Here is a 12,476-nt window from a genome sequence, read left to right as displayed (position 1 = left end):
TTCTCCCTCCCTCCCTTCCACCGCCGCCGCCGCCGCGGCTCATGCGCGCTTCCCCGCCCGGCCCGGCCCGCCCCGCCGGCAGCACCGGGCCCAAAGCCGCGCGGATCTCGCGTGGCTCCGCCGGCGGGGCCCGGCCGCGGGGCGGGAGGGAGGAGGAACCGCCCCGGTGAGGCGGGACCGGGCAGCAACACCGGGTCGGGTCCGGAGCCCAACACGTAGAGCACAGCGACAGGAGCCGGGCAGGTGCCGGCCGAGAAACGGACGGAGGGGACACGGCGACACGTGGGGGTGGTGGTGGCCGAAGCGAGTGGTGGGGACGGTCATAAAGCGGGGATGGATGGATGGATGGATGGATGGATGGATGGATGGAGCGATGGATGGAGCGATGGATGGATGGATGGATGGAGCGATGCCGGCCGTGACACCGTGACACGGGGATAGCTGTAACCTGCTGCCATCCCGGTAGATGTGGCTGCAATAAGGGGAAATGAGGCGGCAGGTGGGAGCGGAGTCCCGTTCATATACATCCTGCTGTTGCTTCCTTGGTCACTGCGACGGCTCCGAGCGCACCCCGAAGGCACATGGCAGTGATCTATGTTATATCCCTGCTCCGTTTCCCTCCATCCCCACGGCCACGTGGGTGAGCGATGTGCGGGTCAGACGGCTGTGAAATGCCGCTGTGCTCGGTGACAATGGCATTTCCCAGGAGCCGGCAGCGCTGCCATCACGGCTCACACCGCTGTCAGCACATGGGTGGACGCTGACATGTGTCTGTGGTGCTGCCTGCCCTGCAGGGTCCGGCTACGTCCCATCACCGGAGCGATGCAACAGCAGCTGGGAGCTCCCCCGCAGTTCCCCTCTTTGTCTCTATGGAGGGGAAGGAGCTTAATTAACGTCTGCAGAGAGCATGTAAGGCTCGATGTAATTGCTGGGTATGATTATCAGTGGAGCAGAGGGTGCTCAGCAGGGTGGGAGGGGAGGCACAACCCACCTGCTTTGTATGAATGGGGCATAGCTGATGGAGCTGCGTTCCCTGCAGCGGGGAGAGCCATGGAGCTGCAATGGGGCTGATGCACATCTACAGCTCCTCGGTGCAAGGCTGCAAACTGCACCTATGTCCCTCCGAGTGCCATCAGACATGGCACAGCTGAGTGGCAGAGCTGCAGCCCCAAAGCTGACCCCAAAGGGATGTTAAGAGGGACTCAGGAGGGGCTCTCTATCACCGTCCCTGCAGCCACACTCTTGGGTTTCTTGCACTGGCCAAGCGTAGTTTTGCAGCACATGGTGCATGGTGATGGAGTGGCCGTGCAGCCATGGATGGGTTTGGAGAGTGGCCAGTGCCAAGCGAGGTACAGAAATCCTAAATAATAACATCTAACGACAGCTACAGTTCCTATTTTCAGGCCGTGCTCGGAGAAGGGGAGGGGGCTGAGGAATGAACTTGAAAAGAACAGCAAATGTGAAACAGATGCTGAGAAGCGCCTTTTTGTTCTTGTTTTCCAGGCGTGGAGTTGTGAGAGCCTGGCTGGGAAGGGCAAAGCGAGGAGGAGGAGGGTGGGGGGGTGGCCGTGGCACAGAGGAGCTGTGCGGCATTGCCATCCTTTATGTGCTCATGGGAAGTTATCATGATCCTCCTGCATCATAGCATTGCTTGGTGGCTCATGGAGGAGGGATGGAGAGCCTACAGCTGCAGCATGTCTCACCCTATGCTACCAGGAGGCCACATCCATGTCAGGGCAGAGCTGTGGGTCTCAGCTCCTGGGGTGTTCAGGCTGGGTTTCCCCCATGTGAACCTCCACAGTCCCACCTTGGGGCCTGGCACTGCTGACCTGAACTATACCTGGCCAGCATCTATAAATGCAAAATACAGGGGAAAAATAGATCCATTTGAAGTGCAGGAAATTCTTTTTGAATTGGTGATTTTTGAATGCAAGTCTGTCCTCCCCAGGGGCAGAGGGATGCTGAGGCAGTTTGGGACTGGGCACTCTTGATACTTGAATCCAGGAATGTCCCTCTGTCCAAGAACAGGGCTGGCTGTCAGCATGCACTATTAAATAACTCCAAAACCCCCAACACCCAGCAGGCTGCAGCAGCGTCCTTCTCACCATCCAACCTGTGGGATGACGTGGATGTGAGATTTTCCTTGCTGCTGCTCTTGATGCACTTCCAAAACTCATGTTGTGAGCTGCCGGCATGGGGAGCCACAGCCTGGAGCTGAGATGTGCAGCAGCATCACCAACAGCAGGGCACTGGGATGCCCAGGAGTGGCACTGGGAGGCACTAGAGTGTGCCCAGCCTCCTGCCAGCCCTGCAGCATGGGCCTCTCATTGGAAACTGGAGCATGCTCCAGCCATGAATGATGCCCATAGCCTTTTTTTTCCCCTGTCTTTTCTCTCTATATCTCTTTTTTTTCCCCCACTGTGCTTGAATGAATTCAGCAAATATAAGCTAAAAACGAGGGGGGAAAAGAGTGAGCAAAAATCCGAACAGATTTAATTTTAGATAGGGAATGAAAGCAAAGTGGCTGCGGTGCAAAGAGGGGAATGCAGAAACCCTATGGCTGCGTTGCTGTTAGTTATTTATAGGGCATCATTGGCCTTGTGGGAAGCCTGTCCCAAGCTGGGGAGGTCAGTGCTGGGGCTGCCCCAGGGCAGCAGGGTGGGATGAGGATGGTGGGTTTGGGGACAGAGCAGTAATGTGTAAAGATGCCCTCAAGCTGGTCTCAATGATCCCAATTAGCCCCTTCCAGCGTGGAATGCCCCATGATCCCCAGGAAGCCATTACTGCCATTACCTGGTGGGAAATGAAGTGGCTCATTGCAGGTTGGCAATTTGGGGTTTTTGAGTTGGGATCCCCTACAAACAGCCCATACTAAACCAGCCTGGAGATGTGTCAAAACCAAGTTTTCCCCCCAAACTGTTGTGCTCAGGGCCTGGTGCTGCTTGGAGGAGTTTGGGCTTTAGGGGGCATCACTCATCGCAGTCCTTCAGGAGTTGGAAATGAGAACCTGAAAGTGAAGGAGGTTACACAGGGAAAAATAGATGAAATGAAGCAGCTCTTCCCGCTCTGATACATTCTAATTAAGGGAACTGTCACCCTTATTAAGAGGCCATTAATTCATCATCATAATTCACCATCAGGAAAGTCAGTACCCAAAATGTGCCTGGGCTTTGGGGACAGCATTTCCCAGTCCTGCACCTCTCCTTCCTGCATCCCTTGGAAGCTGAACATCACCAACCTCCTCCTGCAGCCCCAAGTTCACCCCTGCCCGTGTCCTCTGCCCTGTTTGCTCTGTATGCTTTTGCAGTGCAGAGGATGGAGAATGCTGCTCCAGGGGAAGCAAAGCCCCATGGGCTGCCAAAATGTCCCCAGTGCTGCCTTTGTGCCAACATCACCTCCTGGTTACAGACAGCTTTTTCTGTGGAGCCTCTCATTATGCATTCTGCATGGAGGGCCTTGCATCAGCTTAATTAACGAGGTAAGAAAGACAGGACCTTTGAGGAAATCTTAATTATATTATCCATCTCACCCTGAGTGGCACCTGATCCATCCCAACACTGTTCCCAAGTTCATTAGCAATGATCTGAGATTGATTAGTCCTGGGTGTGCAGTGACAGGGACAAGGACCAGAGTTCCAGGGTGGGGACTGGAAGTGTAGATTGGGGACCAGGGCTTTGGGATGGGAACAAGGGCTTCAGGATGGGGACCAGAACTTTGGGATGGCAACCAGGGGTATGGGATTGGAAGCGGGGCTTTGGGATGGTGAGCAGGGCTTTGGGATGGCAGTCAAAGTTATGGGATGGGGACCAGGGATATGGATGGTGACCAGGGCTTTGGGATGGAGACCAGGACTCTGGAATGGAAACCAGGGCTCGGGTATGGGGATCTGTTTTGAGTGATAATCCAGCAGATGACTGATGGGAGGACAGGCTCCTAATGAGCTGGGGCACATAACCAAGCAGGGAAGGGCAGCAAATCCCAGCTGGCCGCAGTTTGGCCCTTGAGCAGACACTGACATCCATCAGCAAACTGTGTCCCATAGCTGCATGCAGCAAGGATATCTGCGGCTGCGTCTGTAGCCAAGCATGAATGTGAATGCTGGGAGATCGCTTCCTGAATCAGAGAGGCAATCAGCAGCATTTCAGTTCCGAAGATATCTGTATCATCAAGCCAGGCACAGTAATTACTTGGACAAATTAGGCATGCATTTGCTACGTGCAACTGTGTAGTTGTTTTTTTTTTGCTTGCAAAGCCTTGCTGCAATCTGCAAGCAGCCTCCACCACTGGGAAGGGATTGCTGCGTTTTTCCTTCTTAAAGCAAGAAAAAGCTGGCCGTTATTTTTCATCCCAATAGCTCTTTGTCCTGCTTATTGCAAAGAAAATAGCCGAGAGCAAGGAAATAGCTTCGGCTGCATCCCAGCAGGGGTTCCCTTTCGGTCCCCTTTGGGTATGAGACGCTGGGACTTAGGATGCACAGGGCATTAGAGGGCGCCAGATGATTGCCCAGAGTGCAGCCTTGGAGGATGCTCGGCTCTCACCAGCAGCACCAGCTGCAGAAATAGCAGAGCAGTGGCAGAATGGGGTGTGCAGCCTGATGGGGGGTTTGCTTTTGGGGTCTATGAGCTCAGAGAATTTCTGGCTGCAGAAGGGGAACTGGATCATAGCCTGACATGGGCGGATGTGGCACACAGAGCTGGAGCTGGGCACCTGCTCCTATGGGGACAGCCACCCACTGACACCCACCCCAGTGCCACCCTCTCCCAGTGCCACCAACCTGCTGCCACTCTCTCCCAGTGCCCAGTTCTAGGGCTGGGGTGGCATCATGGTGGGCTCTGATCTGGTGCAGAGGTTTCGCAGAGGGCCACATCCTGCATGGGGGCTCTGCTCTGCATGACAGCACAGCAAGGAGAAAATCTGCACCCTGCGCTGGCCAGAATCGGGCACCACACGCTGCATTTTGCTCCAGCACATGAGTTGGGAGTGCCAGCAGTGCCCTGCTGCTGCAGGAGCGATGGTTTTCTTCCTTCTTGTTTTCTTTCTTTTTCCTAAAATTCAATAAATCCACTCAGCTTTGTTGCTTGTGAAGTTCTAGCGAGGTGAGAAGAGCCAATTTCACTGCATTTCTAAAAAGGTCAATATCAGCAGAGAAAGAGGAAATTCAGATTTCTGTGTATGTGGAGGAAGGAAAGAAGCGATGAGCAGTAAATTCCCAGGACTGTGGGGTCCCTGCAAATGAGGCCCTAAGCAACCCCATGTTTGGAGAGGGGACGTTCCCATTCACACACCATAGTGCTCCTACAGGAACAGCATTGGGATATTCCCTCTCCCTGACCCAGTGGCTGAAATCTTGCACTTTGTTTTCCCCATCTGGGGAGCAGGGAATGAATAGAATCGTGGGACAAGCAGCAAATGGAAACAACAGTCTGACTTTATTTGCAGGGCAGGAGGTGGTGTGTGGTGCCGCCTGGGTGCCCCCTCTGCCACGGCTCTGGGGGGTCCCTGGCACCACTGGCACTGGGGGATGCGACCAGAAATGTCACCTCCTCTCAACCATCAGCTGGGATTTGGGGTCAGTGCTGGTACGGATGGCACTGTTACAGCCCCTGGAAAGGTCAGGAGTTTGCAAAAGCCCTGGAGGGGTTGAGCTCTACAAGGAGCCCAGACAAAGCCTGGGCACCACTAGGAGGGAATAAATAGAGCCCAGAGAACAGGGAACCAGGCATGTGGGTGAGGACAGAGAAAGGATGTGGAGTATCTCCTGTGCAGCATCCCCTGCAACTTGCTGAACCCTGGGCTTCCACTGCTGCTGACTCAGCTCCCTTTTTAATTCACAAAGTGGAGCCAGGTGCTGGTGACTGCCCTGCTTTTAATTTCTTTGTCTGGTTGGGTCATCTTATTTGCTGTCGATAACGTTATCTCCTAGGACACTGGAAGACAGCCCAGTATGAAGGGAGAACGAAGCCCCAAGGCATTGACACCAGCAGAGCCCACAGCTCTCCCAGCCACTCCGAGTGCCAGGCACCACTCATGTGCAAAGGCATCAGCATTGCATGTGCAGCTCCTGTTTATCCCACAAATGGCCGCGCTGGAGTTGCCCACATTGCTCAGCCCTGCCTGTCTCTGATTCTTTTTGCAGTCTCTCCCATCAGGCTCAGATGGGCCAAAGTCCACCTGTCCCAATGGCTGCTTTGCTAATTATCCTCCGTCTGGGAGCCACATCTGCTGAAGAAAGCATCCCATCTCTGCACAGAAATGTAGTCATAAAAAAGAAAGAGAGAGAAGAAAGAGAAAAGCCCCGGAGTGGCTTGGGAGCTGTCTCTTCGTATTCCAAGCATGCTGCTCAGGTCTCGTATCTGCGATGCACAGTCCATCCCAGAGCTGCTCGGTTCACAGTGTTGGTACAATCTGCCAAACAGACGGATCAGCTAGGAGACATTTCCAAAAGATGCTGAAACAAGGAGGGGAGAGGAAGGAATGAACAGCCTGCAGGGTGGGAGCCCACCTGGGAGAATCCCAGCCCTCCGAGTTCACCTTGACACCAATGGACTTTGTGCTGCATGCCACAACCCATTCCTGTGCCCGCTGAGCAGCACAGCACATACACAGCTCATCATGCATGGGGAGCAGGGCAGGTGCCTCCATCTCACACACCCACTTCTCTCCTTGTTCCCACAGCTGCAATCTCCCCTTTCCCCTCCCTGTACCAATCCTACCTTGGCTGAGCAGCTGCAGGTTCCGGACCTCCTCGCGCACCTGGAGCTGCAGGACCTGCTGCAGCACCTCCTGCCGCTGCGCCTCGTGGGCAATGCCCATACGCTGCAGCTTCTCCCCATTGAGCCGCAGCAGCGCCCGACCTGTAAGCACAGCACAGCTCAGCAGCTGCTCAGTGGCCATGGGCACCATGGGGACATGAGGAGTGTGTGGCTGGGGACAGTGTCAATGTGCAAATCAGCTGGGGAGCTGTGTCCATGTAATGGGAACATGGGAGAGGAAAGGGACCAGATCCTAAGATAGGATAGGATAGGATAGGATAGGATAGGATAGGATAGGATAGGATAGGATAGGATAGGATAGGATGGGATGGGATGGGATGGGATGGGATGGGGAATTTGGGATGGATGGATCGGAGGATCGATGGGATTGGGATTACGGGATGGGATTGGGATTATGAGATGGGATTGGGATTGGGATTGGGATTATGGGATGGGATTGGGATGTGGGAGGATGGCGATAAATAGAGGCAAGAGCAGATAGAATAGAAGTAGATATAGAATGAGAATAGTATAGAGAATGAAGTAGAATACAGAAAGGGTAGGATAGGATGGTGATAGGTTACAAGTGGTTAGGTGTAGATACTAAGAAAATTAGAATAGAATAGGAAAAGAGAAATGAAGGGAGAAGGAGAAGGAGAAGGGAGAAGTAGCAGAAGGACGAAGGAGGAGGAGAAGGAGAAGGAGAAGGAAGAAGGAGAAGGAGAAGAAGGAGAGAAAAAAACAGAAAGGAGAGAATAGAATAGAAAAGGAACAGAATAGAATAGAATAGAATAGAATAGAATAGAATAGAATAGAATAGAATAGAATAGAATAGAATAGAATAGAATAGAATAGAATAGAAGCCTGCCCCTGGCCTCCTGTATTTGGAGGTTGTTGTATGGCAGTTCGAGGTGCCAGTGTCAGGAGCAGTGCTGGCCCCAGCAATCACGTTCCTTGTCCCTTTAGGCAGGAGCTTTCTTTTTCTCCATTCTCCACTCCACCTCCCACATCAGAACACATTCTCCTGACCCCACGTGGGCTGATGGATGGGGGAAACAGGGCACCCATCAAAACCCATTAGTGCCGCTGCCACCATCCAGCCACTCTCCTTCAGTCCAGGGGCTATTAAACAAGGCATTCACAACCAGCTTTTGTCCTTGTTCCCCAGCTAATGCTTCCTTTATTTCCCACGGGAGGGCTCGCTGAGCTCTTGCATTAGGGCTTTGCATTCCTCAGGGGCAAAGGGCTGTGCATAGACCTGCCCCACTCCACTGTGCCCATCCCTGGTCCCAACAAAAAGGGAGCGCTGAGGGTCAGGATGATGCTTGCAGCATCTGCATTGAGCAGCTCTGTGCACTGCTCTATACACTCCATGGGTGCCAGGCAGCTCTGAGCTCTGCTCAGCCATGGACTCATGGTGGTGGGACCGAGTGGTACTCTATGCCATAACACATAGCACTGGGGGAAGCAGCAGTACCTGTGATGGCGTGGTGGGAGAAAGCCTCCACGTAGATAAGATAGTTGTGCGGGCAGTGCTTCTTCAGCCATTTGCACACATCCTGCTGGCTCCACAGCACCACTGGCTTGGTAAGGCTGCCCAGCGTTGGGCTGGTGTGATAGATGCCATAGTGATCACAGCCACGGCCCTATAAGGGAGATGGGAAGTGTCAGTGGGGCTCAGAACTACAGGGAGCAAACCCCTGCTATGGGACCTGCCCCAGGGATGATTCCTTCAGAGGAACAGAGCCAGGCAGCTCCCTCTGTGCTGCAATGGCAGGGGGTTGGATTTCCAGGCTGGCTCCTGGCAAACTCCTGTCCCTTGTCTTGGACAGTAAGAGGATGAGGTAGGAATATGCTGGCATCAGAAAGGTCGGCAGCACTTGGACTGCAGTGTGCCAGCTCCGACCTCTGTGTGTGAACATTGGCTAATTAAGCATGCCTAATAGAGGAATAGAGATAATTAGTGCAACAGGGTGTCCAGACATCCCGCGGTTACTAAAATGAATGGCACATCCCTGAGTGATGTCAAATAGGAGGAAGTAGAGGGTGGAGGGGTCAGGGGTGTTGCAGTCCCACTGCCATGCTGCATCCAACTGCTATGCTGCATCCTGTTATCCTTGCTGCATCCTGCTGCCACACTGCATCCTGCTGCCTGTGCTGCAACCCTGGGCCCTGCTTCTGCTCCTGGGTTCTGGCTCTGGTTTCACTGCCATGCAGCAGTGAGCAGTGCAGGGGCTGAGCCTGCTGCTGCTGAGTGCTCTCCTCATACCAGAGATGACGGTGAGCTCCCAGCAGCTATTACTCAACTAACCCCGGGGGCACTGGGGAAGAGGTGACTGACAACCTGCAATTTCCCCAGCCAGAAGCGTGCTCGAATCCACTTGCTGTTTGAGCTCCTTTTCACTAATGGGGGCTGTATCCGTGCTCCAGGTTCCTGTGCTGCAGGTACCCCTGCACAGTGCAGCCCTAAGCCCTGGGTACAGGCACTCAGTGGGAGCAGCAGGACGTGGGGATGCCTGTAATGGATGCTGGGTTGCTTTTCCGGGTGGCTGAGCCGTGCTGTCTCTCTGATAAACTCTCAGCCATGAACGGAGGCGAGCAGGCAGCAGCAATGCCCAGCAGTGGGGGTTGGATGGGGGGAGCCCACACAGCAGTGCAGGGACCCAAAGCAAGCAGTCGGAGTCACCTCCACTCCCTGAGGTGTTTTGTTTGTGGCACAATTAGAAGCTTTCTCACACCCAAACCCCACTGGGAGGCAATGCCTGGGGAGCGGCTCCACTCTGTGCTGTGTCCCCATTGGGACTGAAGGGGACATGGAGGTGGTGGGGACAAGAGGCGCAGGGGGTGCTGCTCCCACTGAAGGGCCCCAGCAATGCCCCGAGCCCTCAGGCACCATGAACACAGGAGCCAGGTTCTGCTGCTCTCTCAGCATCCTGGCTTAACAGAGCACCAAAAGCTGCAATGATTTTGATGCTCGGGTTTACAAAGCACCAAAGATCTGTCCCACTCCTCCCTATGGCAGCACAGAGCACAGCACCAGAGGGGTGGCTGGGAACCTTGGCCTCACTGCTTCATAGCTGCACACGAGTGCCATGATGTTCCCAGTTTTAGCCAAGTTCTGACCATTTCCCTCCTAAGAGACATAACAAAGTCCTCTGTTCTTTTAAGGCATTACAAGGAATTCACTTCTGGCTCATCTCTTCCAAAACAGTGCCAACTTCCAGCTCTGAGCGGGGAGGAGTTACAATGCAAAGCTCAACCTGCACAGCCCAGAACCACAAAACCCAGCACTGAAAGTCCAGATCCTGGAGCTGAGCAATACCTGTGAGCCCTCTGTGCCCGGCTGCCGAAGGAGTTTGATGGCACGGCTGCCCTCCCCGCGCTGGCTGCGCCCGTCGTGCCAGGTGAGGCTGGTGCCGGGGCTGCGCTGCAGGCGGTAGCTGAGGTTCTCAGCTGACACCGTGTGCTCCAGGAGGCTGCGGCAGAAGCTGAAGTGAGCGGCAGCGGCAGCAGCTGCAAAGGGAAAGGGGGTGAGAGGTGTCTGCCCTGCACCCAGGACCCCCCTGAATACCCCCTTTAGCCAAATGCTGCCCAGACATATCACTCTACCTCTCCATCAGCCCCTTGCTGGGGAGCAGCCCATCAGAAAATGGATTTCAGGGACCAGCTGGACTAAAGCTGTTCCCAAAGGGCTGGAGAAGACCTGGGGCACACCAGTGGGTGCAGGTTGGCCTGGAGCTGGGGGTGTGTGGAGCACCCCAATGTGCTCACCTTTGCAGAGACCATGGCCAGATTCAGTCCTTTCTGTAAGCTCAGCTCATCGTATTTTGTTTGATTGCATTGCAGTGGACCCCAAAGGGTGTTAGATGCTGCTCGGGGTGTGCATGTAGAAGAGTGCTGTAGAAGAGCACTGATCTGCAGCAGCATCACCATCTCACCTGCCCCCAAATACTCATTAAAGCCAAGCAGGAAAGCACCAGCAGCTGAGAATAACCCAGGTCATATAATAAAACCAGGAGGGCTGGAGGGGATCTGCTGCTGCTCGGTCCCAGTGGGTGCAGAGGGGAGCAGGTTTCACCTCTCCCACACACCTTTATGCAAGGGGAAGGTGGGATGTAAGTGCTGCCCGTGCAATTTATAGCCAGGACAGAAATAAATGTGTCTGAAGGCTGGATGTGTTGGATCCTGTAGGAAATGGGAAGTGAAAAGCGGAATGTCAGAGTTGGCTCCATGAGTGCTGCTCCAGCTTCAGATCAGCCTCCCAAGCCTTCTCTCGTGAGGCCAGAAAAGGGGATGGTTGGGTATGAGCTGAACAAAACTGTGAGCACCTATGCTCTGAGAGCAGCAGCCCCATGTCCCAGCAGTGTGGACAGCCACACTGTGCCTCCTCCTGGCCTTCCAGTTTCAAAACCCATCTCTGAGAAACAGCAGCTTGGCCCTAAAACTTTGCTCTCGCTCAGGCTCATTTGGAAAACAAGGTCTTGCCCGGGGAGAAGGGGATTTGCAGAAAACAAATGGACTGGAGATGCACAGAGAAGCTCTGTGCCCAGGGATGGAGCTGTGCCAGGGCTGTCCCCACGGAAGGGCTCTGCTACCATAGGGACCTTTAGCCAGAGGTGACCACAGAGCACCCGGTGCCATCATTGTGGCTCATGAAGGAGCAGAATGTGGGTATGTCTGCTCCTCTTGCAGCACGGCTCAAGGAAAAGCAGGAGAGACAGTGAGAGCAGATGGGAGAGAGGGGGGATGCTATGGGGGAAATGAGCCCATAACAGCGGTGAGCAGGGAGAGTCGGGGTTCTGATCTGTGCTGGGGACGCCTTGCAGCCCTCTGCTCCCACATCCCAGCCCCAGAGACCTCAAGTTCCCACCATAAGCAGTGAAGGAAGCCAGAACCCCGGTCTCATCCATCCTTTCCGTGTGGCTTCACCATGGTGCAGGGCAGAGCTGTTGCCAGAGCCACGGACCCTCTTTGGAACAAGGGGAGAACAGAGGAAGATCTTCCCCTTTCATCCCCATTCCAGCAGTGCATCCTTCTCTCCCAAACAAAACGATCCTCCCCATCCCTTCCGGATGCTGTACCGGCCCCCAGCCCCGGGCCCCCTCACCTGGCTCAGGTGCGCCCTGCGAGCCGCGGACACTGGCGACGCAGCAGAGGGACGGGCGGCCCTGCTGCATCCCGGCGGGAGGAGGGATGTACGCGAGCGCTCGGCACCGGCTGTCACCAGCGCCGCTCCATCCCTTCCTCCCCTCATGCCTCTTCCACACCTGACTGCCTCCGCTGATTGCCTCCGTCCTTCTGCCAATAAACGGCGGCCGCACGCTCGCCCCGCATCCGGGAGCTCCGGGCTGAGCAGCCCCCGCCGCCCTCATACAGAGGGGTGGGGGCACAAACCTGCCTGCCCCCTGCCCAGCATCCCACGGAGCCGCAGCCGGGCGAGGCGGCAGCACGAGGGCCTTAATCCCACCAGCGCCTTTGGATTTGGAGAGATGCTCCGTGCTCTCCCTGAGTGCACCCGGCTAATCCGGCGGCGGGGCCGGGGGGGGTGAGGGGGGGCTCGGCCAGCTGGCACCCAGTGAGCAGCAGTTGGGCATGGAAGCACATAATGACCAGGAAAAGCCGTGGCAAAGCCAAGCATGACCTTAAGACCCTGCTCAGGATGTGCAGCTCCTTTGCTCCCATTGGGCACAGGGGGTTTTCTTTATCCCCCCCAGCCCATGGGCC

The 12,476-nt window shown here is 55.2% G+C and overlaps 1 protein-coding gene across 1 annotated transcript; it reads right to left on the bottom strand.

Moving 5' to 3' along the window:
• Positions 1-5,407: 5,407 nt before the first annotated feature.
• Positions 5,408-12,229, bottom strand: SAMD10 (sterile alpha motif domain containing 10). Its single transcript, XM_015882110.2, is given in 6 exon segments — positions 5,408-6,405; positions 6,714-6,854; positions 8,230-8,398; positions 10,075-10,265; positions 11,860-11,964; positions 11,967-12,229. Coding segments are annotated over 6 exon segments (711 nt in total). The 5' UTR covers positions 12,007-12,229; the 3' UTR covers positions 5,408-6,340.
• Between the last annotated feature and the right edge of the window lie 247 nt (positions 12,230-12,476).

The sequence above is a fragment of the Coturnix japonica genome, chromosome 20, assembly GCF_001577835.2.
Source record: "Coturnix japonica isolate 7356 chromosome 20, Coturnix japonica 2.1, whole genome shotgun sequence".
In the NCBI taxonomy this organism is placed as follows: Eukaryota; Metazoa; Chordata; class Aves; order Galliformes; family Phasianidae; genus Coturnix; species Coturnix japonica.
The sequence above is the reverse complement of the archived record's forward strand: the minus strand, read 5'-3'. Positions and strand labels throughout refer to the sequence as shown.